We start from the raw sequence: 26,857 nt of genomic DNA, 5'->3' as shown, positions 1-26,857 counted from the left end.
ACCGCCCTTGGGGTATCAGCAGGCTCTGCCTAGTACCGCCCCTGGGGTATCAGCAGGCTCTGCCTAGTACCGCCCCTGGGGTATCAGCAGGCTCTGCCTAGTACCGCCCTTGGGGTATCAGCAGGCTCTGCCTAGTACCGCCCCTGGGGTATCAGCAGGCTCTGCCTAGTACCGCCCCTGGGGTATCAGCAGGCTCTGCCTAGTACCGCCCTTGGGGTATCAGCAGGCTCTGCCTAGTACCGCCCTTGGGGTATCAGCAGGCTCTGCCTAGTACCGCCCTTGGGGTATCAGCAGGCTCTGCCTAGTACCGCCCTTGGGGTATCAGCAGGCTCTGCCTAGTACCGCCCTTGGGGTATCAGCAGGCTCTGCCTAGTACCGCCCTTGGGGTATCAGCAGGCTCTGCCTAGTACCGCCCTTGGGGTATCAGCAGGCTCTGCCTAGTACCGCCCTTGGGGTATCAGCAGGCTCTGCCTAGTACCGCCCTTGGGGTATCAGCAGGCTCTGCCTAGTACCGCCCTTGGGGTATCAGCAGGCTCTGCCTAGTACCGCCCTTGGGGTATCAGCAGGCTCTGCCTAGTACCGCCCTTGGGGTATCAGCAGGCTCTGCCTAGTACCGCCCTTGGGGTATCAGCAGGCTCTGCCTAGTACCGCCCTTGGGGTATCAGCAGGCTCTGCCTAGTACCGCCCTTGGGGTATCAGCAGGCTCTGCCTAGTACCGCCCTTGGGGTATCAGCAGGCTCTGCCTAGTACCGCCCTTGGGGTATCAGCAGCTTGTGCTGTGTTTTGAAGTTCTCTTACCTTACTATCTCCGGTGGGGAAAATTACTCTCAGAACCTCTCTGTCCTCTCTCATCTTCTCAAACTCCTTTTCCAGCTCATTCTGGATGTGAGCATTGCTGAGAATGTCCTTCACAACATCCTCTTGTAGCGTCCTCCGCAAGGCCCGTTCGTTTGTGTAATCAAACTTAAACCTGAAAAAGATCACCTTCAAGTTACATACAATATTTTCAGGGAATAAATCATTTTTGTACCCAGTCTCCATGGAACAGAGAACATTAGTTACATTAACTTTTTACATGCTGACCTCTATGGGAAGGAGACCGCTATGGCTCAAACACACTGACCTCTACGGGAAGGAGCCCGCCTGCCATGCCCCAACCACACTGACCTCTACGGGAAGGAGCCCGCCTGCCATGCCCCAACCACACTGACCTCTACGGGAAGGAGCCCGCCTGCCATGCCCCAACCACACTGACCTCTACGGGAAGGAGCCCGCCTGCCATGCCCCAACCACACTGACCTCTACGGGAAGGAGCCCACATGCCATGCCAACCACACTGACCTCTACGGGAAGGAGACCGCCATGCCCCAACCACACTGACCTCTACGGGAAGGAGCGCGCCTGCCATGCCCCAACCACACTGACCTCTACGGGAAGGAGCGCGCCTGCCATGCCCCAACCACACTGACCTCTACGGGAAGGAGCCCGCCTGCCATGCCCCAACCACACTGACCTCTACGGGAAGGAGCCCGCCTTGCATGCCCCAACCACACTGACCTCTACGGGAAGGAGCCCGCCTGCCATGCCCCAACCACACTGACCTCTACAGGAAGGAGCCCGCCTGCCATGCCCCAACCACACTGACTTTTACGGGAAGGAGCCAACATGACATGCCATGCCCCAACCACACTGACCTCTACGGGAAGGAGCCCACATGCCATGCCCCAACCACACTGACCTCTACAGGAAGGAGTCCGCCTGCCATGCCCCAACCACACTGACTTTTACGGGAAGGAGCCAACATGACATGCCATGCCCCAACCACACTGACCTCTACGGGAAGGAGCCCACATGCCATGCCCCAACCACACTGACCTCTACGGGAAGGAGCGCGCCTGCCATGCCCCAACCACACTGACCTCTACGGGAAGGAGCGCGCCTGCCATGCCCCAACCACACTGACCTCTACGGGAAGGAGCGCGCCTGCCATGCCCCAACCACACTGATCTCTACGGGAAGGAGCCCGCCTGCCATGCCCCAACCACACTGACCTCTACGGGAAGGAGCCCGCCTTGCATGCCCCAACCACACTGACCTCTACGGGAAGGAGCCCACATGCCATGCCCCAACCATACTGACCTCTTTGGGAAGGAGCCCATATGCCATGCCCCAAACACACTGACCTGTTTGGGAAGGAGCCCATATGCCATGCCCCAAGCACACTGACCTCTATGGGAAGGAGCCTATGCCATGCCCCAATCACACTGACCTATGGAAAGGAGCCTATGCCATGCACCTACCAGCACCAGAGTGCCCATACCTACTCCTTATGTTAGACACCAACCTCTTTGGGAATTAGTTGGCTATGAGCCCAACCACATCCAGAGTGCCCTCACCCACTCATGGTATACACTGAACTAATATGGGAATAAGCCAGTATGCCCCCCAGTCACTACCATAGAGCACCCACTTCAGTCCAAGGGTACAAGATGACTATACCACCAAGGAGCCAACACTCACTTCTTCTCAAATGCTTTGTTGGAGGGTTTCAATGTGGCCAAATTCTGGAATTCAACTCCCTCTCCAGCCAATCCATCTTCTCCGTATCTCAGCTGTACCACCTGATTTATGGAGTTCCGTACTGTAGCGTCGTATTTTACCATGACAGACTCCATAGACTTGATCAGACGTCTCTGGATATAACCTAATAGGAAATTAACAGGTTATTAAAATGAAAGTGTGCAGCAATGGATAGTAGGGATGGTGGTCACATACCAGTAGTGTGGGTAGACAAGTGAAAGGCACACAATACCGAGATATTTTACAGTATCCCCAGTTTATCCCATACCCTCAAAACTTTAGATATTTCAAGGAACCTGTATACTTTCTATGACAGAACTATGTATGAGAGCAAACTGGCTGGACTGCAGGGATTTATACTGAGTGAGCGGTCATACTAGGAAATATCTGAGCTGACCACACTGGTCACTTTGTTTTAGGTAGGGTGTTGGGGGGCTTCTGCTGGGACACATCCTGAAGTTAGGGTGTAAGGGTGAGGGAAGTCCCCCCGCTGTCAGAATACAATAGTGCCATAGGGGAGGATTCACCCATACACATGGGTCATGTGACCCCCAGGGACACGGCCTGCAGCAAGGGAATGAGAAGAGAAGCTCTGCTGGGACAAGGCCTGCAGGCGGGATGGTAGGAGAAGAGAAGCTCTGCTGGGACAAGGCCTGCAGGCGGGATGGTAGGAGAAGAGAAGCTCTGCTGGGACACGGCCTGCAGGCGGGGTGGTAGGAGAAAAGATGATCTGCTGGGACACGGCCTGCAGGCGGGGTGGTAGGAGAAAAGATGATCTGCTGGGACACGGCCTGCAGGCGGGGTGGTAGGAGAAAAGATGATCTGCTGGGACACGGCCTGCAGGCGGGGTGGTAGGAGAAGAGATGATCTGCTGGGACACGGCCTGCAGGCAGGGTGGTAGGAGAAGAGATCTGCTGGGACACAACCTGCAGGCGGAGTGGTAGGAGAAGAGATGATCTGCTGGGACACAACCTGCAGGCGGGGTGGTAGGAGAAGAGATCTGCTGGGACACAACCTGCAGGCGGAGTGGTAGGAAAAGAGAAGATCTGTTGTGATCTGATTTAGCCAGACCATCCAGAGAAGCAGCCTTACCAGTCTCGGCAGTCTTCACAGCGGTGTCGATAAGACCCTCTCTCCCTCCCATAGCATGAAAGAAGAACTCTGTTGGGGTCAAGCCGGCCAGGTAGGAGTTTTCCACAAAGCCTCTGCTCTCAGGGCCGTAATCATCCTTGATAAAGTGAGGAAGTGTCCGGTGTTTGAACCCAAAGGGGATTCGCTTACCCTCTACGTTCTGCTGACCCACCACAGCAATGACCTGCAAGAGGAAATGTTCAGTTATAGCCAAATGTTATATGCATATGCCAACTTACATCGAACCTTCACCGCCCTTCACCTGACGCCCTTCACCTGACGCCCTTCACCTGTGTATAACAACTCTCAGCACTCCCCATAGGCCCATGAACCACCATGCACAGCACCCCCCACAGGTCAGATCTGTGTATAATCCTACATAGCACCCCACAGGCTTCACCTGTATATAATTACATCTAGCACACCCCCAGAAGGGGATACCATACCCTCTCCCTCCCCATCACCTGTGTATAATCCTACCTAGCACCCCCCAGAGAGATACCATACCCTCTCCCCCCACACACGCAGGTATCGCTGTGCTAGGTGGGATTTTACACAGGTGAGGCCTATGTCAGCCCACCGTCTCCCATAGAACAGGCCTTATTATTATACAGGATTTATAAAGCGCCAACAGTTGGCTCAGTGCTGTACAACATGAAGGCTTACCTGGGAAATGTTAATTTTTGATCCTTTGGCTCCTGACACCACCATAGACTTGAAGTTGTTGTATTCAGAGAGGGACTTCTGGGCAGATGAACCAGTTTTATCTCTGGCATCGTTCAGAATTCTGTTCACTTGATTTTCAAATGTCTGACGTAGGGTGTTGCCAGGTGTAGGCTCCAGCTCGTTGTTGTGAGCCTTTTCAATAACCTGCCCATCAGAAGAGGAAGAGTTAGCAAGGAGTTGATGTCTAGTAAGAGTCCTTCATAGAGCAGCAGTCTGGACAGCTCATCCTCACCTCTATCACATCCTGCTTGGCCTTCTTGATGGTGTTCTGGATATCCTGGTAAGTCTTGGCATCAGCAATAGAGTCTCCAATTCCAATAGTGTGACCTAAGAAACATCAGAAGTGGAAAACTACCAATCAATACTTCACACGTCTGGGTAATGAAGGATATGGGTCATGTATTCACTTGTGCCTGGTGGCCTCCAAGACATGGAGGAGATACTGAAATATGTAAATATAGAGTCCTCAACCCATGGTACCAGCTTCCCTCAATATTACAGAAGGCTGAGCAGGATTATTACTCTTCTTTAACTCTTGAAATACACAAGGACCTTCATCTGATTTACACCCTGAAGACGTCTGAGCTATCGGAGTCTAGCAGAGGAGCAAAGATCGATCACACTGGCCACTGCATTCAGCATTTGCAGAGGATGGCCCGGGGATGAGGAGAGGATCATTCCAGAGACATCCAGCCAACCAGATCCTGGACACTCAGTCAAGTGACCCACACATTGGACGTCAGACCAGATCAGCAGCAAGTCCCTACACAACTGCCATCCCTACACTGAATATTGAAGACAACCCCCAATATGTGCTTTCCTGCTCTTCCATAGTCGCTCTGGTGATACCAGCCTGTGCATGACTGAGATGGACACGGTGCGTCCATCCAGAAGAACGCAGGTCTGCTTGGATCACGTCATACACTGAACCCACAACCCATGTGAAGAGCCCAAGCTTGTTCAATGAGAGAACATTGGGGAAAAGGTGGGCTTTTCTACAGCTATAATGCCATTTATGTTTTATTACACCCACAGGAGTCCAAGCATGCCCTTATGTTGGCTACACGCCAGTGTCACGGGGAGAAATCTTTCCTGTATGATCCCCATCATTAGACAGAATAAAGGTGAATAAAGCCCCTGGACTGGATGGCAGACACCCACGGGGCCTTAAAGAACTCAGCTCTGTCATCTCAGACATTGTTACTCATTTTTAGGGGCTCTTTAATGACTGGCATAGTACCACTGGATTGGTGTAAGGCCAATGTGGGGCCAATATTTATAAAGGGGTCAAAATCTTCCCCAAGTAATTATAGAGCGGTTAGTGTCACTTCTATAGTTGGGAAGATAAAAGACCACATAGAGTTCTTGCTGGAAACAATATTGTAAGTAACAGGCAGCATGGATTCATGAGGGGGGGGATATGATCTCCATGTATAATACATGAGGGGGGGGATATGATCTCCATGTATAATACATGAGGGGGGGGATATGATCCCCATGTATAATACATGAGGGGGGGGATATGATCTCCATGTATAATACATGAGGGGGGGGGATATGATCCCCATGTATAATACATGAGGGGGGGGGATATGATCCCCATGTATAATACATGAGGGGGGGGGATATGATCCCCATGTATAATACATGAGGGGGGGGGATATGATCCCCATGTATAATACATGAGGGGGGGATATGATCCCCATGTATAATACATGAGGGGGGGGATATGATCCCCATGTATAATACATGAGGGGGGGATATGATCCCCATGTATAATACATGAGGGGGGGGATATAATCTCCATGTATAATACATAAGGGGGGATATGATCTCCATGTATAATACATAAGGGGGGGATATGATCTCCATGTATAATACATAAGGGGGGGATATGATCTCCATGTATAATACATAAGGGGGGATATGATCTCCATGTATAATACATAAGGGGGGATATGATCTCCATGTATAATACATAAGGGGGGGATATGATCTCCATGTATAATACATAAGGGGGGGATATGATCTCCATGTATAATACAGAAGGGGGATATGATCTCCATGTATAATACATAAGGGGGGATATGATCTCCATGTATAATACATAAGGGGGGATATGATCTCCATGTATAATACATAAGGGGGGATATGATCTCCATGTATAATACATAAGGGGGGATATGATCTCCATGTATAATACATAAGGGGGGGATATGATCTCCATGTATAATACATAAGGGGGGATATGATCTCCATGTATAATACATAAGGGGGGATATGATCTCCATGTATAATACATAAGGGGGGGATATGATCTCCATGTATAATACATAAGGGGGGGATATGATCTCCATGTATAATACATAAGGGGGGGATATGATCTCCATGTATAATACAGAAGGGGGATATGATATCCATGTATAATACATAAGGGGGGATATGATATCCATGTATAATACATAAGGGGGGATATGATCTCCATGTATAATACATAAGGGGGGATATGATCTCCATGTATAATACATAAGGGGGGGGATATGATCTCCATGTATAATACATAAGGGGGGATATGATCTCCGTGTATAATACATAAGGGGGGATATGATCTCCGTGTATAATACATAAGGGGGGATATGATCTCCGTGTATAATACATAAGGGGGGATATGATCTCCATGTAACATACATAAGGGGGGATATGATCTCCATGTATAAATACATCAGTGGTCCATATAGAGAACTCGGTGTAGTTATTCCCCCTGAAGTCATCACAGAGGACAAGGGGGCGCTCTTTACATCTGGATGAAAAGAAATGTAATTTCCAAACACGGAAAGGTTTCTTCACAGTCAGAGCTGTGAGAATGTGGAATAGACTCCCTCCAGAGTTGGGTGTGACCAGCTCAGTGGATTGCTGTAGGAAAATCCTGGATCCTTTCTTGGATACACAGAATATAACTGGATAGAACATTTATAGGGAACGTTGATCCCGGGAATATCCGATTGCCTCTCGGGGGATCAGGAAGGAATTTGTTCCCCTGCAGGAGGAGATTGTATCGTGCTTTGCTGGGTTTTTTTGCCTTCCTCTGGATCAACTGTGGGTGTAGGATTATAACTTTTTTTTAATGGTTGAACTGGATGGACTTCTGCCTTTTTCAGACAGACTATGTAACCCACACCTCACCATACATGGTATATCTCAGGGGGATGTAATCAGTATACAAAATGTATTATCCCCCAAACATGATATACCTATCAAATCCTCTGAGATATACCCCATACATGGTATACCGATCACATCCCACCCCCCGAGATATACCATCCCCCATACATTGTATACTGACCACATCCACCCCAAGATATACCCATCCCCCATATCTCATCACACCAGCAAATCGGAATTGAAGCCCCGAAGGCTCATGCTCTATGCCGGGGCACGTCTGTATTACACACCTTCAATGAGCAGCCAGTTATTGATGACAGTCTGGATGTTGGAGTAGAAGAGGCGTGTGGTATCGTGGCCCATCTCAAGGTATGAAATATGGACTAAAGAGCCAGCTGATGTTCCCAGAGACTTCTTACACAGGATGCCCATTATCAGCTCCCCGTTCTCCACAATCACCTGAAATGGTAGAAGTTATAGTTAGGAGTGCCTGGCACAGATGGCTGACCAGTAATGGGTGCAGGACAGGAGAAGAACCTACCTTGGTGTCCCCAGGAGAAATGTGCTTATATGGGCCACTGTCTTCATCATCAGGGTGAGTGCTGTGTGTTCGGACACAGTTAATGTGCCCTGGAATGATGAGAGAGAAGATCTGCTTTCCTGTCCAGAGAGGACGTGGTTTCAAGATTGCCGGCTGTGGTACCTTGCCATCCCACGTGGAGAGGAACATGAGCAAGTTCATCACTTCCCCCTGTAGAAGGAGAGACCATAAGAGATGCAGCAACACAGAAAGACATTTACTGCCAAACCTTCACTGAGCAAAAGGAAAGAGTCCCTCAAAGGGTCCCCGAAATACAAAGCCCCCCCAAGTCCTCCACTGCTTTTCAGCACTGTAATCCAGAGGACAAGGAATGGGAAGGCAAGAAAGCACGACATGCATGGAGAAACAATGGCTCCATATACTTAGAACTGAGCAACCTTTAGGACATAAATCCAATTCCTAGGAGTTTAAGCCGATTCTCACCTATGTGTGCTACAATCTGCTGCAAGAAAAAGTGCCTGACCCTTACTGACAGTGCATAGGTGTGAACGTGTCCCATAGGAAACCATGCTAAATGGACTGTAGTGTGCAAAAAGCACTAACAAATGCATAGGTGTGAACGTGTCCCATAGGAAACCATGCTAAATGGACTGTAGTGTGCAAAAAGCACTAACAAATGCATAGGTGTGAACGTGTCCCATAGGAAACCATGCTAAATGGACTGTAGTGTGCAAAAAGCACTAACAAATGCATAGGTGTGAACGTGTCCCATAGGAAACCATGCTAAATGGACTGTAGTGTGCAAAAAGCACTAACAAATGCATAGGTGTGAACGTGTCCCATAGGAAACCATGCTAAATGGACTGTAGTGTGCAAAAAGCACTAACAAATGCATAGTGTGAACGTGTCCCATAGGAAACCATGCTAAATGGACTGTAGTGTGCAAAAAGCACTAACAAATGCATAGTGTGAACGAGGCCTCATCTTAGTGTATTTCCACTTCTGCAGCCAAAATTGGGACCACACCTGCTTTAGATTTGTTACAAGTTCCATTAAGATGTCGTAATTATTTAAAAACTAACAGTTGCCCTTTTGAGTCTTTTTCACAAAAAAACCCCACACGCTTTCCATGCCCTTCCCCCACCTTTATGTTTAGGAGGGGGCTGTGATGGTTAACAATTAACCCCGTCTGTACTGTTCTGCCAGCTCTTCATGGTCAGCTGTAAGCTAGATCTAAACACTGTGTCCTAAAAAGGGTTAAATGTTTGGAAACTTCCATTGTGCATAGTATGGTAATGAGGGGTACCTCTGTGTGTGGGGGACAAACACTGAGATCTTCCAGGAATTCCAATAATCAGACATGACAACTTAGAAAAATATTTCTTCCCTTTAGATATTTCTGACTTTCAGGCAAATGGGAACACACAACATAATGGGGTTCTCATATTTGACTGCAAAAGCGGAAATACAACGTAAGCGGACAACGTGCAGCCAATTAGATGTACACTGCCATGATCTATTGTAATCACCGCTCCATGCTGGTCTCCACCTGTATCACCTCCACTGCCCACTAGCAGGCGCTGAACATTTCAGTATCAGCGATGACCAAGCGCTGATGGCGGCATGAAACGCGTTCACAGGAACACCCAGGTCCCTCTGGATACATCGTGGAGTATTTCAAATATGTCCAAATAAAGGTGATTTTATCAGAAGTGTGGCCAAGCAGATTCTTTTCTAACAATTTATTGAACTTTAAATAAAGTATGTGCCCATGAGAGGCATGGACTGTTCATTGTAACAAACATTCATCACATAGAACGACCGTACGTACACATGCTATATAGCCTGTAATCATCCTCCACCTCGAATATTCAGGACCTTGTGTACCAAAAAGTATAGAAAATAAAACGTGTTGGATGTTGGAGCCTAGAGCCAACTGCTGGTCTCGTTACCCCAATAGCCGCATATCGCCTCAACTACAGAAAGGCATCTTACCCTCTCCAGGAAGACGTCTCTCTTGGTGAATTTGCGCACAGCAGTCAAAGTGTCCTGCACAATACCCATAACGGGACGGTTAGACTGCGGTGTGACAATCATACGCGGCACCATCGCCAGCTCCTGGATCTCAGCCCTTGTTTCCAGAGACTGCGGAAGGTGCAGATTCATCTCATCTCCATCAAAGTCAGCGTTGTAGGGAGTGGTGACACTGTACACAGAAAGGAAATGTTATACAGAATGTGGGCTGTACAGACAGGTATGGGCGTTCTAGAACAGACCGCCCCGGCGCTGTGCAGAGGGCGCGTACAGACCGCCCCGGCGCTGTGCAGAGGGCGCGTACAGACCGCCCCGGCGCTGTGCAGAGGGCGCGTACAGACCGCCCCGGCGCTGTGCAGAGGGCGCGTACAGACCGCCCCGGCGCTGTGCAGAGGGCGCGTACAGACCGCCCCGGCGCTGTGCAGAGGGCGCGTACAGACCGCCCCGGCGCTGTGCAGAGGGCGCGTACAGACCGCCCCGGCGCTGTGCAGAGGGCGCGTACAGACCGCCCCGGCGCTGTGCAGAGGGGCGCGTACAGACCGCCCCGGCGCTCACATCAGTACTGTACAGAGGGCGCATATAGTCCATACACAGGGCGTATATAGACCATACAGTACTGTACAGAGGGCGCATATAGTCCATACACAGGGCGTATATAGACCATACACAGGGCGTATATAGACCACATCAGTACTGTACAGAGGGCGCATATAGTCCATACACAGGGCGTATATAGACCATACAGTACTGTACAGAGGGAGTATATAGATGATAGTACTGTATAGATACAAACCCAACTGAGACACAGAGGCACAAGCAGAGGTTTCCAGAACCGCGACACTGGAAGGGCTCACCTGAGGTTGAGTCGGAAGGTGGACCAGGGCAGGATACGGACTCGATGCCCCATCATAGACATTTTATGCAATGTGGGCTGTCGGTTGAAGATGACAATATCTCCATCACACATGTGTCTCTCCACCTGAAGAAGAAACAGATGGAGGTCAGGAATGAACATGTGTCTTACATAGTGTGAGGCTTTACCTGGAGAAGAACAGATTGGACTAAAAACCAACAAGAGTCCCTCCCCCAATGTGGAGAACATGATTCCCATAATAGTCAAACTAAATACTCCACCGTTCGCCAAATGCACCAACTATTAAAGTGCCATTTCAGACACAGGCAGAGTTTGGGGGGGTGGCAGAGTGTCTACTGATCACAGTTCTCACCAGCACTTGGGGGGGGGGGGGGGGGGGTTCGATAAGGGGACATTACCACAGTCCAACTACCACAGTTCCCACCTACATGGGAATGTCCCAATCCCACCAGTTGTCTTCTCCATCATACAATACAAATCCAGACTGTGGACTGATACCCCGCAAAGGCTGAACCATGTGAAGCATAACTCCTTCCACAGAACAGACAGACCGATGTCAGAGCCACGGGCGGCAGATGACCGATGTCAGAGCCACGGGCGGCAGATGACCGATGTCAGAGCCACGGGCGGCAGATGACCGATGTCAGAGCCACGGGCGGCAGATGACCGATGTCAGAGCCACGGGCGGCAGATGACCGATGTCAGAGCCACGGGCGGCAGATGACCGATGTCAGAGCCACGGGCGGCAGATGACCGATGTCAGAGCCACGGGCGGCAGATGACCGATGTCAGAGCCACGGGCGGCAGATGACCGATGTCAGAGCCACGGGCGGCAGAATGCCAAGCACGGCCATTTTTAGAGAGGTCTTGATACGGTTTTTCAAACACGCTCAACATCTAAAACTTTATTAATATAAAAGAGCAATGAACTGGGAAACACAGATGTCTTCCGACTGGTTATCTCCTCACCTTGTAACCAATTTGCAGATGCAGGTCACTGGGTTTTGGGTGAAATCGCAGGTCGATCCGATCGCCGTTATCTCGTATGATGTATTTGGCTCCTGGGTACTGACTATTTCCTCTTCTCACCAGCTCCTGTAACCTATAACAATGCAGGAAACATTCAATGATTGCACTGAACAAAGAAGATGATGCATCCATTCTGTCAGAAGGGGGGGGCCTTACCGATCAATGTTGAAGGGGGTGACAATCTCCGGGAAGGTCATGTTTGCAGCAATCGACCTTGGAACACCGACTTGGTCAATGGAGAGATTTGGGTCGGGGGTGATGACAGTTCGGGCAGAGAAATCCACACGTTTTCCCATCAAGTTTCCACGTACTCGGCCTTCCTTTCCTTTGAGACGCTGCTTTAAGGATTTCAAGGGGCGACCAGACTTTTGCATAGCCTGAGAAGAGAGGAAATGACCTAAGCTGTAGTCTTACCCAAAACGAATGGGTGCCCACCTCTACCCACCCATATTCAGCGCCCACCCTCCCCCCTTTCCATAAAGGCAAGCCACATTCTTACACAGAACCTCTCATTTCATTCCTTCTATCAGAACACAGCTTCTCCCCCATTCCTCTGAAGCTTCACCTACCCGGGGTAATCCAGGTAACTCATTATCCACCATGGTGGCCACATGGAACTGCAGAAGTTTCACATCCTCAGCAATGACATGAGCAGCGGCGCCATTCTGCTCATTCCTCCGCAGCTGGTTGTTTATCTTCACAATATCTGCCAGTTTGTGAGTCAGATCGTCCTGGAGGAAATTAGAGGGAAAAAAACTGAATTGAACCATTCCATCTATTAATTGCACTACAGTACTGTGTAAAGAAGGCCCCAGTTCCAGCGATTGGAGAGTCAAGTCCCAGATCTGTTGTCCTAATCCCGCACAGTGCTGCAGAAATTGGGGAGTCTGGACAACCGGAGTTATAAGTCACTCCCTGTGACAACCTGACAACCCCCCGTGAGCCCAAGAATCTGAATTCCAATACAGGACTCTGCAATCCAGACTATGTTCCATCTAATATAAAGCCCCCACCCTTCCTCTCAGTGTACCCACCTGATTTCTGGCCGATCCTTGCATGACAACTGCAGGTCTTACAGATAATGGCGGCACTGGAAGGACAGTGACAATCATCCACTCAGGACGAGCAAATCGTGGGTCCATACCAAGGATGAAACATTCCTCATCTGTTATCCGCTTAAAGATCTCATGAACCCTCTCTGGACTCAGTAGAATTTTCTTCTCCTGAGAGTCTTCATTCACATGTTTCCATTCTGCGTATAACTCCAAGCCAGTGCGCCGAATCCGTGGCTGATATCGCCCACAGCCGCCATGACCCTGGAATGACATGGAATGAGCAATAAGTAAGCCTGGCCAATGACAAGGCTGGTCCATTCAACCAGTTAGAACAAAACTGGTCACAGGGTTACCATTCCGACTTTCAGTCCTATGGGCCACGTTCACCATACATTATACTTCAATTTACACTTCATACACCAAAATCAGAAAGTAATTCAGTAGGATTTTATTATTGACTGCATGAAGTCCACCAGTTCATAGAGCTACACAGATCTCCATGATCCAACAAGTCTATATATTGGCCTTTCCCACCTAGGATGTTGGAGGTCTTCATACAGACTATTAAACCTTTTTGCAGCAGGCCACATTGACCCTCTACAAGCCAGCAATAAATAAAAACAAAGCTGGCAACCGGTAACAACCACCGAGCAACTCTCACACCACTACCCAGAAATGACCAACCACAGAAGTCACCTTTTCCTTCTGGATGTCCTCATCTCCTTCATTCTGCTCCACCCCAAACTTGTTGTCCATTTCTTCTCCACCTTCACAGATGTTCTTCCCTTTGCACAGCTCATATACGTGAGTCAAACGCTTTTTTGGCTGTCCTTTAGATTTACCCAAAATGTCCTTAATTTTGGGGTTATTCTGAAAGATAAAGAGAAATTGTTCAGGAGGGATCCATGGGAACAGACAGGGAAGCAGACATGTTGAACATCCAGCACCATAAAAAGACTCACAGCATCCACCAGAAGCTTGGAGCAAAAGAAGCAGACGCAGCGTAAAACTTTCATGGTCTTCACCAGAAAGCCAACGTGGAAAACTGGTTTTGCCAATTCAATGTGTCCAAAGTGACCGGGACATTCAGTCATGTTACCTGCAAGCAAACAAAGGTGCCGGGAGAAGGCGGTTAGTGATTTCACACGGATGATGGCTGTGGCCTCTTAGACATGGCTTGATTTCTTACAGGTCTTCATCTCCTGCTATAACCACCCACCAGCTATCCAAGAGGAAGGACTAAGACCTACCAACCCTGAGAAATCCACCCAGCCATTCAACATGAAGGGCTAAGACCTACCTACCCTGAGAAATCCACCCACACAGCCATTCAACATGAAAGGCCAAGACCTACCTACCCTGAGAAATCCACCCACCCGAACATTCAACATGAAGGGCCAAGACCTACCTACCCTGAGAACTTCACCCACCCAAACATTCAACATGAAGGGCCAAGACCTACCTACCCTGAGAACTCCACCCACCCAAACATTCAACATGAAGGGCCAAGACCTACCTACCCTGAGAACTCCACCCACCCGAACATTCAACATGAAGGGCCAAGACCTACCTACCCTGGGAACGCCACCCACACAGCCGTTCAACATGAAGGGCCAAGACCTACCTACCCTGAGAACTCCACCCACCCGAACATTCAACATGAAGGGCCAAGACCTACCTACCCTGAGAACTCCACCCACCCGAACATTCAACATGAAGGGCCAAGACCTACCTACCCTGAGAACTCCACCCACCCGAACATTCAACATGAAGGGCTAAGACCTACTTACCCTGAGAACTCCACCCACCCGAACATTCAACATGAAGGGCTAAGACCTACCTATGCTGCCATTACTACTTCCCAATTATCCAAGGCCTTCATGTCTTGCCATAACCATTTATAGAAGGAAGGATTTCCCCGCTGAGTTACTGCCTATGCAGAGTGCCATTCGTGGGTCACACAAAGAAGGATCAGCATTACCTGCACAAGTCTGACAGCGTCCAGTCCGTTCAATCACCCCTTGCCGTGGGTCCATCAATCCCCCCAGCTTGGGGCGGCCACCCTCCGTCGTCTCGGGGTATTTTATTCCTCCCTCTGTGACAGACATGCGTTTCTGGAGAACAAAACAGTTATTTACCCCTCTGTGTGATAACAAATCCAGCAACACAACCAGAAAAGGTCATCATGCATCAATACAGTGCAGCCACCTCCCTGCTCTTCCTGCAGACAGTGAAGAGGACCTACCTATCACTGACAAATGGAAGCCACCAATGATATGATCCAGGTACTCTGTATAGTCACATACTACAGTGTACACCGAGGGAAACCAAATCACAACTGGAGTAGCTGTGCATGGCAACCTATCAGCTGCTAGCTGTCATTTTCAAAGCCAAACTAAGCAAGCAAAAGGGGATGCCACAGGCAGGGGGGGGGGGGGGGGGGGGAGACAGGAGCCGACCGGCTGCCACAGGCAGGGGGGGGAGACAGGAGCCGACCGGCTGCCACAGGCAGGGGGGGGGAGACAGGAGCCGACCGGCTGCCACAGGCAGGGGGGGAGACAGGAGCCGACCGGCTGCCACAGGCAGGGGGGGGAGACAGGAGCCGACCGGCTGCCACAGGCAGGGGGGGGAGACAGGAGCCGACCGGCTGCCACAGGCAGGGGGGGGAGACAGGAGCCGACCGGCTGCCACGGGCAGGGGGGGGAGACAGGAGCCGACCGGCTGCCACGGGCAGGGGGGGGAGACAGGAGCCGACCGGCTGCCACGGGCAGGGGGGGGGGGGGGGGGAGACAGGAGCCGACCGGCTGCCACGGGCAGGGGGGGGGGGGGGGAGACAGGAGCCGACCGGCTGCCACGGGCAGGGGGGGGGGGGGGGGGAGACAGGAGCCGACCGGCTGCCACGGGCAGGGGGGGGGGGGGGGGAGACAGGAGCCGACCGGCTGCCACGGGCAGGGGGGGGGGAGACAGGAGCCGACCGGCTGCCACGGGCAGGGGGGGGGGGGGGGTGGGGGGGAGACAGGAGCCGACCGGCTGCCACGGGCAGGGGGGGGGGGGGGGAGACAGGAGCCGACCGGCTGCCACGGGCAGGGGGGGGGGGGGGGGGAGACAGGAGCCGACCGGCTGCCACGGGCGGGGGGGGGGGGGGGGGGAGACAGGAGCCGACCGGCTGCCACGGGCGGGGGGGGGGGGGGGGGGAGACAGGAGCCGACCGGCTGCCACGGGCAGGGGGGGGGGGGAGACAGGAGCCGACCGGCTGCCACGGGCAGGGGGGGGGGGAGACAGGAGCCGACCGGCTGCCACGGGCAGGGGGGGGGGGGGGGGGAGACAGGAGCCGACCGGCTGCCACGGGCAGGGGGGGGGGGGGGGGGAGACAGGAGCCGACCGGCTGCCACGGGCAGGGGGGGGGAGACAGGAGCCGACCGGCTGCCACGGGCAGGGGGGAGGGGAGACAGGAGCCGACCGGCTGCCACGGGCAGGGGGGGGGGGGGGGGTGGGGAAGACAGGAGCCGACCGGCTGCCACGGGCGGGGGGGGGGGAGACAGGAGCCGACCGGCTGCCACGGGCGGGGGGGGGGGAGACAGGAGCCGACCGGCTGCCACGGGCGGGGGGGGAGACAGGAGCCGACCGGCTGCCACGAGCGGTGGGGGGGGAGACAGGAGCCGACCGGCTGCCACGGGCGGGGGGGGGGGGGGGGGGAGACAGGAGCCGACCGGCTGCCACGGGCGGGGGGGGGGGGGGGGGGGAGACAGGAGCCGACCGGCTGCCACGGGCGGGGGGGGGGGGGGGGGGAGACAGGAGCCGACCGGCTGCCACGGGCAGGGGGGGGGGGACAGGAGCCGACCGGTTGCCACGGGCAGGGGGGGGGGGGGGACAGGAGCCGACCGGCTGCCACGGGCAGGGGGGGGGGGGGGGAGACAGGAGCCGACCGGCTGCCACGGGCAGGGGGGGGGAAGACAGGAGCCGACCGGCTGCCACGGGCAGGGGGGAGGGGGGGGGGGGAGACAGGAGCCGACCGGCTGCCACGGGCAGGGGGGGGGGGGGGGGTGGGGAAGACAGGAGCCGACCGGCTGCCACGGGCGGGGGGGGGGGGGGGGGGGGTGGGGAAGACAGGAGCCGACCGGCTGCCACGGGCGGGGGGGGAGACAGGAGCCGACCGGCTGCCACGGGCAGGGGGGGGGGGGGGGGGGGGGGAGACAGGAGCCGACCGGCTGCCACGGGCGGGGGGGGGGGGGGGGGGGGAGACAGGAGCCGACCGGCTGCCACGGGCAGGGGGGGGGGGACAGGAGCCGACCGGTTGCCACGGGCAGGGGGGGGGGGGGGGACAGGAGCCGACCGGCTGCCACGGGCAGGGGGGGGGGGGGGGGGAGACAGGAGCCGACCGGCTGCCACGGGCAGGGGGGGGGAAGACAGGAGCCGACCGGCTGCCACGGGCAGGGGGGGAGGGGGGGGGGGGAGACAGGAGCCGACCGGCTGCCACGGGCAGGGGGGGGGGGGGGGTGGGGAAGACAGGAGCCGACCGGCTGCCACGGGCGGGGGGGGGGGGGGGGGGGGGTGGGGAAGACAGGAGCCGACCGGCTGCCACGGGCGGGGGGGAGACAGGAGCCGACCGGCTGCCACGGGCAGGGGGGGGGGGGGGGGAGACAGGAGCCGACCGGTTGCCACGGGCAGGGGGGGGGGGGGGAGACAGGAGCTGACCGGCTGCCACGGGCAGGGGGGGGGGGGGGGGGGGGAGACAGGAGCCGATTAGGTGGAAATGGAAGCCGATTGGATGCCAAAGACATGTGCTCCAGTTTAAAAAAATCATAGGATCCCCATCACATCCTATTGCTCTGTAATGTACAGCGCTGAGCGAACTATTGGCGCTTTATAAATACTGTATAATAATAATAATAGGATCTCCATCACATCACATTGTATCCTATGGTCTCCATCACATCACATTACATCCTAGGGTCTCCATCACATTACATCCTAGGGTCTCCATCACATCACATCCTAGGGTCTCCATCACATCACATCCTAGGGTCTCCATCACATCACATCCTAGGGTCTCCATCACATCACATCCTAGGGTCTCCATCACATCACATCCTAGGGTCTCCATCACATCACATCCTAGGGTCTCCATCACATCACATCCTAGGGTCTCCATCACATCACATCCTAGGGTCTCCATCACATCACATCCTAGGGTCTCCATCACATCACATCCTAGGGTCTCCATCACATCACATCCTAGGGTCTCCATCACATCACATCCTAGGGTCTCCATCACATCACATCCTATGGTCTCCATCACATCACATCCTATGGTCTCCATCACATCACATCCTATGGTCTCCATCACATTACATTATATCCTATGGTCTCCATCACATCACATCCTATGGTCTCCATCACATCACATCCTATGGTCTCCATCACATCACATCCTATGGTCTCCATCACATCACATCCTATGGTCTCCATCACATTACATCCTATGATCTCCATCACATTACATCCTATGGTCTCCATCACATTACATTGAATCCTATGGTCTCCATCACATTACATTGAATCCTATGGTCTCCATCACATTGTATCCTATGGTCTCCATCACATCACATCCTATGGTCTCCATCACATCACATCCTATGGTCTCCATCACATCACATCCTATGGTCTCCATCACATCACATCCTATGGTCTCCATCACATCACATCCTATGGTCTCCATCACATCACATCCTATGGTCTCCATCACATCACATCCTATGGTCTCCATCACATCACATCCTATGGTCTCCATCACATCACATCCTATGGTCTCCATCACATCACATCCTATGGTCTCCATCACATCACATCCTATGGTCTCCATCACATCACATCCTATGGTCTCCATCACATCACATCCTATGGTCTCCATCACATTACATCCTATGGTCTCCATCACATTACATCCTATGGTCTCCATCACATTACATCCTATGGTCTCCATCACATTACATCCTATGGTCTCCATCACATTACATCCTATGGTCTCCATCACATTACATCCTATGGTCTCCATCACATTACATCCTATGGTCTCCATCACATTACATTGTATCCTATGGTCTCCATCACATTACATTGTATCCTATGGTCTCCATCACATCACATCCTATGGTCTCCATCACATTACATCCTATGATCTCCATCACATCACATCCTATGATCTCCATCACATTGAATCCTATGGTCTCCATCACATCACATTACATCCTATGGTCTCCATCACATCACATTGTATCCTATGGTCTCCATCACATTACATCCTATGATCTCCATCACATTACATTGAATCCTATGGTCTCCATCACATTACATTGAATCCTATGGTCTCCATCACATCACATTACATCCTATGGTCTCCATCACATTGTATCCTATGGTCTCCATCACATCACATCCTATGATCTCTATCACATTACATTGTATCGTACAGTTTCTATTACATTGTATCCCGCTCTTCCGGTTCTAAACATTACTACGTCACCAGCCACGTGACGCCCGCCCCCTCCCGGGAACTTCCGAGCCGAAGCTCCGCCTCTTACCAGCTCGTCGGGGCCCAGCACGCCGAACTGGACGCGTTTGATGGTCCGCAGCGGGCAGGCGCTGTCTCCGCTGGGCTGGCCGTGCATGTCGGCGGCCGGACGGTTTCTTCGTGTACACGGAAACTAAACCTGTTTTATACGTAGGAGGGTCTGGGAGACCCGAGCAGCGATTCCCCCTCTCAGAGGTCCGTCGCCGCCAGCGCTTACTGCGCTTCTGAGGCGCTCCGTGAACGGACTCCTCCTTATATAGACTGTGCCGCTACCTACGGGTTGAACGGGTCTTGTTCCCAAGGACGGTGGGCAGGACTCTCCTTACGATTGGAGAATCGGCAGGAGACTGGTGACGTCTTGGGCTGTTTACCCGCATGCGCACTAATTCACAAACCACGAAACTAGTTCGGGTATTTCCGGCTACCTTCGTACGCATGAGGTGGGCCGATAGCGGGAGCTTAAGTGAGGGTGGGCGGTCCTAAGCTGTAACTGGCACATGAATTATCCAATAGCGTGTCGCCTTACGCTTGTTTGGCTGGTATGGGGCTTTGTTTCGCGCATGTGCATTTGGGTGATTTAGAAATGGTGGACATGTTCAGCCGTTACTCTCCGTGTCGGTTTTTATCTGTTGTTTATGTTCTATCGTCATCTCTATGGCCGGCTGTAACGTCTATGGATTTCGCCATGTCTAATAAGCTGCTGAGATATGAATTATGTTGTAGGCCTGACATCCGCGTGGTCGAGTTTTTCTACGTACCGAGGAAGAAGCCAGAAGCGGGGCATGGCACTCAAGACACACCGAGGCTTCTCTGAATGTGTAGGCCGCGGATGTATTTTTTGAGGAGATACGGGTGATGATTGATCTTTGAGCGGGCCGAGGCTTCATTTTCCCCTCATAGACTATGGAGACCTTATTTATGTTCTAATTCCGGTAAGGGACGGACAATGTGTGGACTAATCTCATCAGGACATGTTATGTGTGTATGGCGCTCAGTGTTACTGCAGCATGCTCTGCCCTGTGATCTGGGGTCATGGGGGGGGGGTGTATGGCGTGATCTGGGGTCACGGGGGGGGGTGTATGGCGTGATCTGGGGTCACGGGGGGGTGTATGGTGTGATCTGGGGTCACGGGGGGGTGTATGGCGTGATCTGGGGTCACGGGGGGGTGTATGGCGTGATCTGGGGTCACGGGGGGGTGTATGGCGTGATCTGGGGTCACGGGGGGGTGCATGGCGTGATCTGGGGTCATGGGGGGGTGCATGGCGTGATCTGGGGTCACGGGGGGGTGCATGGCGTGATCTGGGGTCACGGGGGGGGGTGCATGGCGTGATCTGGGGTCACGGGGGGGGTGCATGGCGTGATCTGGGGTCACGGGGGGGGTGCATGGCGTGATCTGGGGTCACGGGGGGGGTGCATGGCGTGATCTGGGGTCACGGGGGGGGGGTGCATGGCGTGATCTGGGGTCACGGGGGGGTGTGTATGGCGTGATCTGGGGTCACGGGGGGGTGTATGGCGTGATCTGGGGTCACGGGGGGGGTGTATGGCGTGATCTGGGGTCACGGGGGGGGTGTATGGCGTGATCTGGGGTCACGGGGGGGGTGTATGGCGTGATCTGGGGTCACGGGGGGGGGGGTATGGCGTGATCTGGGGTCACGGGGGGGCGGTGTATGACGTGATCTGGGGTCACGGGGGGGTGCATGGCGTGATCTGGGGTCACGGGGAGTGTATGGCGTGATCTGGGGTCACGGGGAGTGTATGGCGTGATCTGGGGTCACGGGGGTGTATGGCGTGATCTGGGGTCACGGGGGGGTGTATGGCGTGATCTGGGGTCACGGGGAGGAGGGGTATGGCGTGATCTGGGGTCACGGGGAGGAGGGGTATGGCGTGATCTGGGGTCACGGGGGGGGCGGTGTATGACGTGATCTGGGGTCACGGGGGGGGTACATGGCGTGATCTGGGGTCACGGGGGGGTGCATGGCGTGATCTGGGGTCACGGGGGGGTGCATGGCGTGATCTGGGGTCACGGGGGGGTGCATGGCGTGATCTGGGGTCACGGGGGGGTGCATGGCGTGATCTGGGGTCACGGGGGGGTGCATGGCGTGATCTGGGGTCACGGGGGGGTGCATGGCGTGATCTGGGGTCACGGGGGGGTGCATGGCGTGATCTGGGGTCACGGGGGGGTGCATGGCGTGATCTGGGGTCACGGGGGGGTGTATGGCGTGATCTGGGGTCACGGGGGTGTATGGCGTGATCTGGGGTCACGGGGGGGGGGTATGTGGCGTGATCTGGGGTCACGGGGGGGTGTGTGGCGTGATCTGGGGTCACGAGGGGGTGTGTGGCGTGATCTGGGGTCACGGGGGGGGGTATGGCGTGATCTGGGGTCACGGGGAGGAGGGGTATGGCGTGATCTGGGGTCACGGGGGGGTTGTATGGTGTGATCTGGGGTCACGGGGGGGTGCATGGCGTATGACGTGATCTGGGGTCACAGGGGTGTATGGCGTGATCTGGGGTCACGAGGCGGTGCATGGCGTATGACGTGATCTGGGGTCACGGGGGGGTGCATGGCGTATGACGTGATCTGGGGTCACGGGGGTGTATGGCGTGATCTGGGGTCACGGGGGTGTATGACGTGATCTGGGGTCACGGGGGGGTGTATGGCGTGATCTGGGGTCACGGGGGGGTTGTATGGCGTGATCTGGGGTCACGGGGGGGGTATGGCGTGATCTGGGGTCACGGGGGGTGTATGGCGTGATCTGGGGTCACGGGGGGGTTGTATGGCGTGATCTGGGGTCACGGGGGGGTTGTATGGCGTGATCTGGGGTCACGGGGGGGTTGTATGGCGTGATCTGGGGTCACGGGGGGGTGTATGGCGTGATCTGGGGTCACGGGGGGTGTATGGCGTGATCTGGGGTCACGGGGGGGTGCATGGCGTATGACGTGATCTGGGGTCACGGGGGTGTATGGCGTGATCTGGGGTCCACGGGGGTGTGTATGGCGTGATCTGGGGTCACGGGGGGGTGCATGGCGTGATCTGGGGTCACGGGGGGGTGCATGGCGTGATCTGGGGTCACGGGGGGGTGCATGGCGTGATCTGGGGTCACGGGGGTGTATGACGTGATCTGGGGTCACGGGGGGGTTGTATGGTGTGATCTGGGGTCACGGGGGGGTTGTATGGCGTGATCTGGGGTCACGGGGGGGTGTATGGCGTGATCTGGGGTCACGGGGGGGGTTGTATGGTGTGATCTGGGGTCACGGGGGGGTGTATGGCGTGATCTGGGGTCACGGGGGGGGTTGTATGGTGTGATCTGGGGTCACGGGGGGGTGTATGGCGTGATCTGGGGTCACGGGGGGGGTTGTATGGTGTGATCTGGGGTCACGGGGGGGTGTATGGCGTGATCTGGGGTCACGGGGGGGGTTGTATGGCATGATCTGGGGTCACGGGGGGGGGGTGTATGGCGTGATCTGGGGTCACGGGGGGGTTGTATGGCGTGATCTGTGGTCACGGGGGGGGGTTGTATGGCGTGATCTGGGGTCACGGGGGGGGTTGTATGGCGTGATCTGGGGTCACGGGGGGGTGTATGGCGTGATCTGGGGTCACGGGGGGGTGTATGGCGTGATCTGGGGTCACGGGGGGTGTATGGCGTGATCTGGGGTCACGGGGGGGGGGGTTGTATGGTGTGATCTGGGGTCACGGGGGGGGGTTGTATGGTGTGATCTGGGGTCACGGGGGGGTGTATGGCGTGATCTGGGGTCATGGGGGGGGTGTATGGTGTGATCTGGGGTCACGGGGGGGTGTATGGCGTGATCTGGGGTCACGGGGGGGGTTGTATGGCGTGATCTGGGGTCACGGGGGGGGGGGTTGTATGGCGTGATCTGGGGTCACGGGGGGGGGGGGTGTATGGCGTGATCTGGGGTAACGGGGGGGTTGTATGGCGTGATCTGGGGTCACGGGGGGGGTTGTATGGCGTGATCTGGGGTCACGGGGGGGGTTGTATGGCGTGATCTGGGGTCACGGGGGGTGTATGGCGGTGATCTGGGGTCACGGGGGGGTTGTATGGCGTGATCTGGGGTCACGGGGGGGGGTGTATGGCGTGATCTGGGGTCACGGGGGGTGTATGGTGTGATCTGGGGTCACGGGGGGGGGTGTATGGCGTGATCTGGGGTCACGGGGGGGTGTATGGCGTGATCTGGGGTCACGGGGGGTGTATGGCGTGATCTGGGGTCACGGGGGGTGTATGGCGTGATCTGGGGTCACGGGGGGGGGGGGGTAATTCCCTCCACCTAAAAGATTTCAGTTTGTTGTACAGTTTGTGGGTCACATTAAAGGTGGGATAAGTTCTGAAATGATTTCTCTTCGTCTCATTTTTTTTACATCACAGAAAGCGGACATTTTAGCAGGGGGGGGGGGGTGTGTAGACTTTTTATATTCACTGTAAAACTACCTCATTGCAACTACTTTGTATCCAGGTGGATTATACCGCGTGGGGGGTTTATTTTCAGGACGAATTGGGCTTCATTTGGTGGTAAACGATAACTGATATCTAAATTGTTTGTTTTATATTAACAAAACTGTAAAAAAAGTATCTGTATATTTCCTGCTATTAACGTGACCACCTCATAGTGGCTCCCATCTAGAGCTCCTCACCTCATAGTGGCTCCCATCTAGAGCTCCTCACCTCATAGTGGCTCCCATCTAGAGCTCCTCACCTCATAGTGGCTCCCATCTAGAGCTCCTCACCTCATAGTGGCTCCCATCTAGAGCTCCTCACCTCATAGTGGCTCCCATCTAGAGCTCCTCACCTCATAGTGGCTCCCATCTAGAGCTCCTCACCTCATAGTGGCTCCCATCTAGAGCTCCTCAGCTCATAGTGGCTCCCATCTAGAGCTCCTCACCTCATAGTGGCTCCCATCTAGAGCTCCTCACCTCATAGTGGCTCCCATCTAGAGCTCCTCACCTCATAGTGGCTCCCATCTAGAGCTCAGCACCTCATAGTGGCTCCATCTAGAGCTCAGCACCTCATAGTGGCTCCCATCTAGAGCTCCTCAGCTCATAGTGGCTCCCATCTAGAGCTCCTCAGCTCATAGTGGCTCCCATCTAGAGCTCCTCACCTCATAGTGGCTCCCATCTAGAGCTCAGCACCTCATAGTGGCTCCCATCTAGAGCTCCTCAGCTCATAGTGGCTCCCATCTAGAGCTCCTCACCTCATAGTGGCTCCCATCTAGAGCTCCTCACCTCATAGTGGCTCCCATCTAGAGCTCCTCACCTCATAGTGGCTCCCATCTAGAGCTCAGCACCTCATAGTGGCTCCCATCTAGAGCTCCTCAGCTCATAGTGGCTCCCATCTAGAGCTCCTCAGCTCATAGTGGCTCCCATCTAGAGCTCCTCAGCTCATAGTGGCTCCCATCTAGAGCTCCTCAGCTCATAGTGGCTCCCATCTAGAGCTCCTCAGCTCATAGTGGCTCCCATCTAGAGCTCCTCACCTCATAGTGGCTCCCATCTAGAGCTCAGCACCTCATAGTGGCTCCCATCTAGAGCTCCTCAGCTCATAGTGGCTCCCATCTAGAGCTCCTCACCTCATAGTGGCTCCCATCTAGAGCTCCTCAGCTCATAGTGGGCTCCATCTAGAGCTCCTCAGCTCATAGTGGCTCCCATCTAGAGCTCCTCAGCTCATAGTGGCTCCCATCTAGAGCTCCTCACCTCATAGTGGCTCCCATCTAGAGCTCCTCACCTCATAGTGGCTCCCATCTAGAGCTCCTCACCTCATAGTGGCTCCCATCTAGAGCTCAGCACCTCATAGTGGCTCCCATCTAGAGCTCCTCAGCTCATAGTGGCTCCCATCTAGAGCTCCTCAGCTCATAGTGGCTCCCCATCTAGAGCTCCGCAGCTCATAGTGGCTCCCATCTAGAGCTCCTCAGCTCATAGTGGCTCCCATCTAGAGCTCCTCAGCTCATAGTGGCTCCCATCTAGAGCTCCTCAGCTCATAGTGGCTCCCATCTAGAGCTCCTCACCTCATAGTGGCTCCCATCTAGAGCTCCTCACCTCATAGTGGCTCCCATCTAGAGCTCCTCAGCTCATAGTGGCTCCCATCTAGAGCTCCTCAGCTCATAGTGGCTCCCATCTAGAGCTCCTCAGCTCATAGTGGCTCCCATCTAGAGCTCCTCAGCTCATAGTGGCTCCCATCTAGAGCTCCTCACCTCATAGTGGCTCCCATCTAGAGCTCCTCACCTCATAGTGGCTCCCATCTAGAGCTCAGCACCTCATAGTGGCTCCCATCTAGAGCTCCTCAGCTCATAGTGGCTCCCATCTAGAGCTCCTCAGCTCATAGTGGCTCCCATCTAGAGCTCCTCAGCTCATAGTGGCTCCCATCTAGAGCTCCTCAGCTCATAGTGGCTCCCATCTAGAGCTCCTCAGCTCATAGTGGCTCCCATCTAGAGCTCCTCAGCTCATAGTGGCTCCCATCTAGAGCTCCTCACCTCATAGTGGCGTAGCGTGGGATGTCAGCACCCGGGGTGAGGCCAGTCATTTGCACTCCTAGTCCCTTCTAGTACAGTTCATACTGGGACTTGTAGTCCATCAGTTGGGGGGGGGGGGGGTCACAGTCTCAGCTCTGAGGGGTCCTACTGAGACTTGTCCTTCATGTTTGGGGGGAGTTCCATCCCCGAAATGTGAAGGACTACAAGTCCCAGCACAAATCCCTGAGATCTGAGGACGGGACCCCTTAGGTTACAGGGGTTCATGCTAGGACTTGTAGTTTACTAGAGGGGTGGGCCTCTGAGGATTTCATGCTACTGCTTGTCATTCTTCACTTTTGGGGGGTTATTTTGAAATTGTTGGATTTTTACCTACAGATTCCCTTTGTGTACATTGGTGGATGTTCTTCACAACAACTGAGGGTCAGTGGGATGGAGAGGCTTTTTAATACCTTTCTGGTTTGTGTTTCCTGGTGGAGGCGGAGCCAGTCGTTTCTCAAGTAGCTGTCCTGGAAGATTCTTGGAAATGCCATCACCAGTAAGTGTAAGATTCAGAATTGCCTCCTTCTGCAGATATAACATCCAAACACTCGTGGAATTCTTTCTACAATGGAAATCAAATATTTGGAAGGTTCTTTTCAACATTGCGTCAGTGTTCTGTTTCCCGGGTTGATTTGGGCCTA

The 26,857-nt window shown here is 54.2% G+C and overlaps 1 protein-coding gene across 1 annotated transcript in view; it reads right to left on the bottom strand.

Moving 5' to 3' along the window:
• Positions 1-19,914, bottom strand: part of POLR2A (RNA polymerase II subunit A) — a 30,105-nt gene extending 10,191 nt beyond the window's left edge. Inside the window, exons 1-17 of the mRNA XM_089667106.1 lie at positions 19,714-19,914; positions 15,114-15,246; positions 14,095-14,231; positions 13,829-14,002; positions 13,112-13,393; positions 12,647-12,808; positions 12,234-12,454; positions 12,018-12,150; positions 11,029-11,153; positions 10,136-10,346; positions 8,141-8,350; positions 7,890-8,058; positions 4,670-4,764; positions 4,378-4,581; positions 3,673-3,895; positions 2,521-2,704; positions 799-970 (exon numbers count right to left, since the gene is read on the bottom strand). Coding sequence (XP_089523232.1) covers positions 799-970; positions 2,521-2,704; positions 3,673-3,895; positions 4,378-4,581; positions 4,670-4,764; positions 7,890-8,058; positions 8,141-8,350; positions 10,136-10,346; positions 11,029-11,153; positions 12,018-12,150; positions 12,234-12,454; positions 12,647-12,808; positions 13,112-13,393; positions 13,829-14,002; positions 14,095-14,231; positions 15,114-15,246; positions 19,714-19,800 — 2,922 coding nt within the window. The 5' untranslated portion in view covers positions 19,801-19,914. The remainder of the gene's footprint in view (positions 1-798; positions 971-2,520; positions 2,705-3,672; positions 3,896-4,377; positions 4,582-4,669; positions 4,765-7,889; positions 8,059-8,140; positions 8,351-10,135; positions 10,347-11,028; positions 11,154-12,017; positions 12,151-12,233; positions 12,455-12,646; positions 12,809-13,111; positions 13,394-13,828; positions 14,003-14,094; positions 14,232-15,113; positions 15,247-19,713) is intronic.
• Positions 19,915-26,857: the final 6,943 nt, after the last annotated feature.

The sequence above is a fragment of the Staurois parvus genome, unplaced genomic scaffold (genome assembly GCF_062004578.1).
Source record: "Staurois parvus isolate SC_StPar_1 unplaced genomic scaffold, SC_StPar_1.0 ptg003030l, whole genome shotgun sequence".
Classification (NCBI taxonomy): Eukaryota; Metazoa; Chordata; class Amphibia; order Anura; family Ranidae; genus Staurois; species Staurois parvus.
The sequence above is the reverse complement of the archived record's forward strand: the minus strand, read 5'-3'. Positions and strand labels throughout refer to the sequence as shown.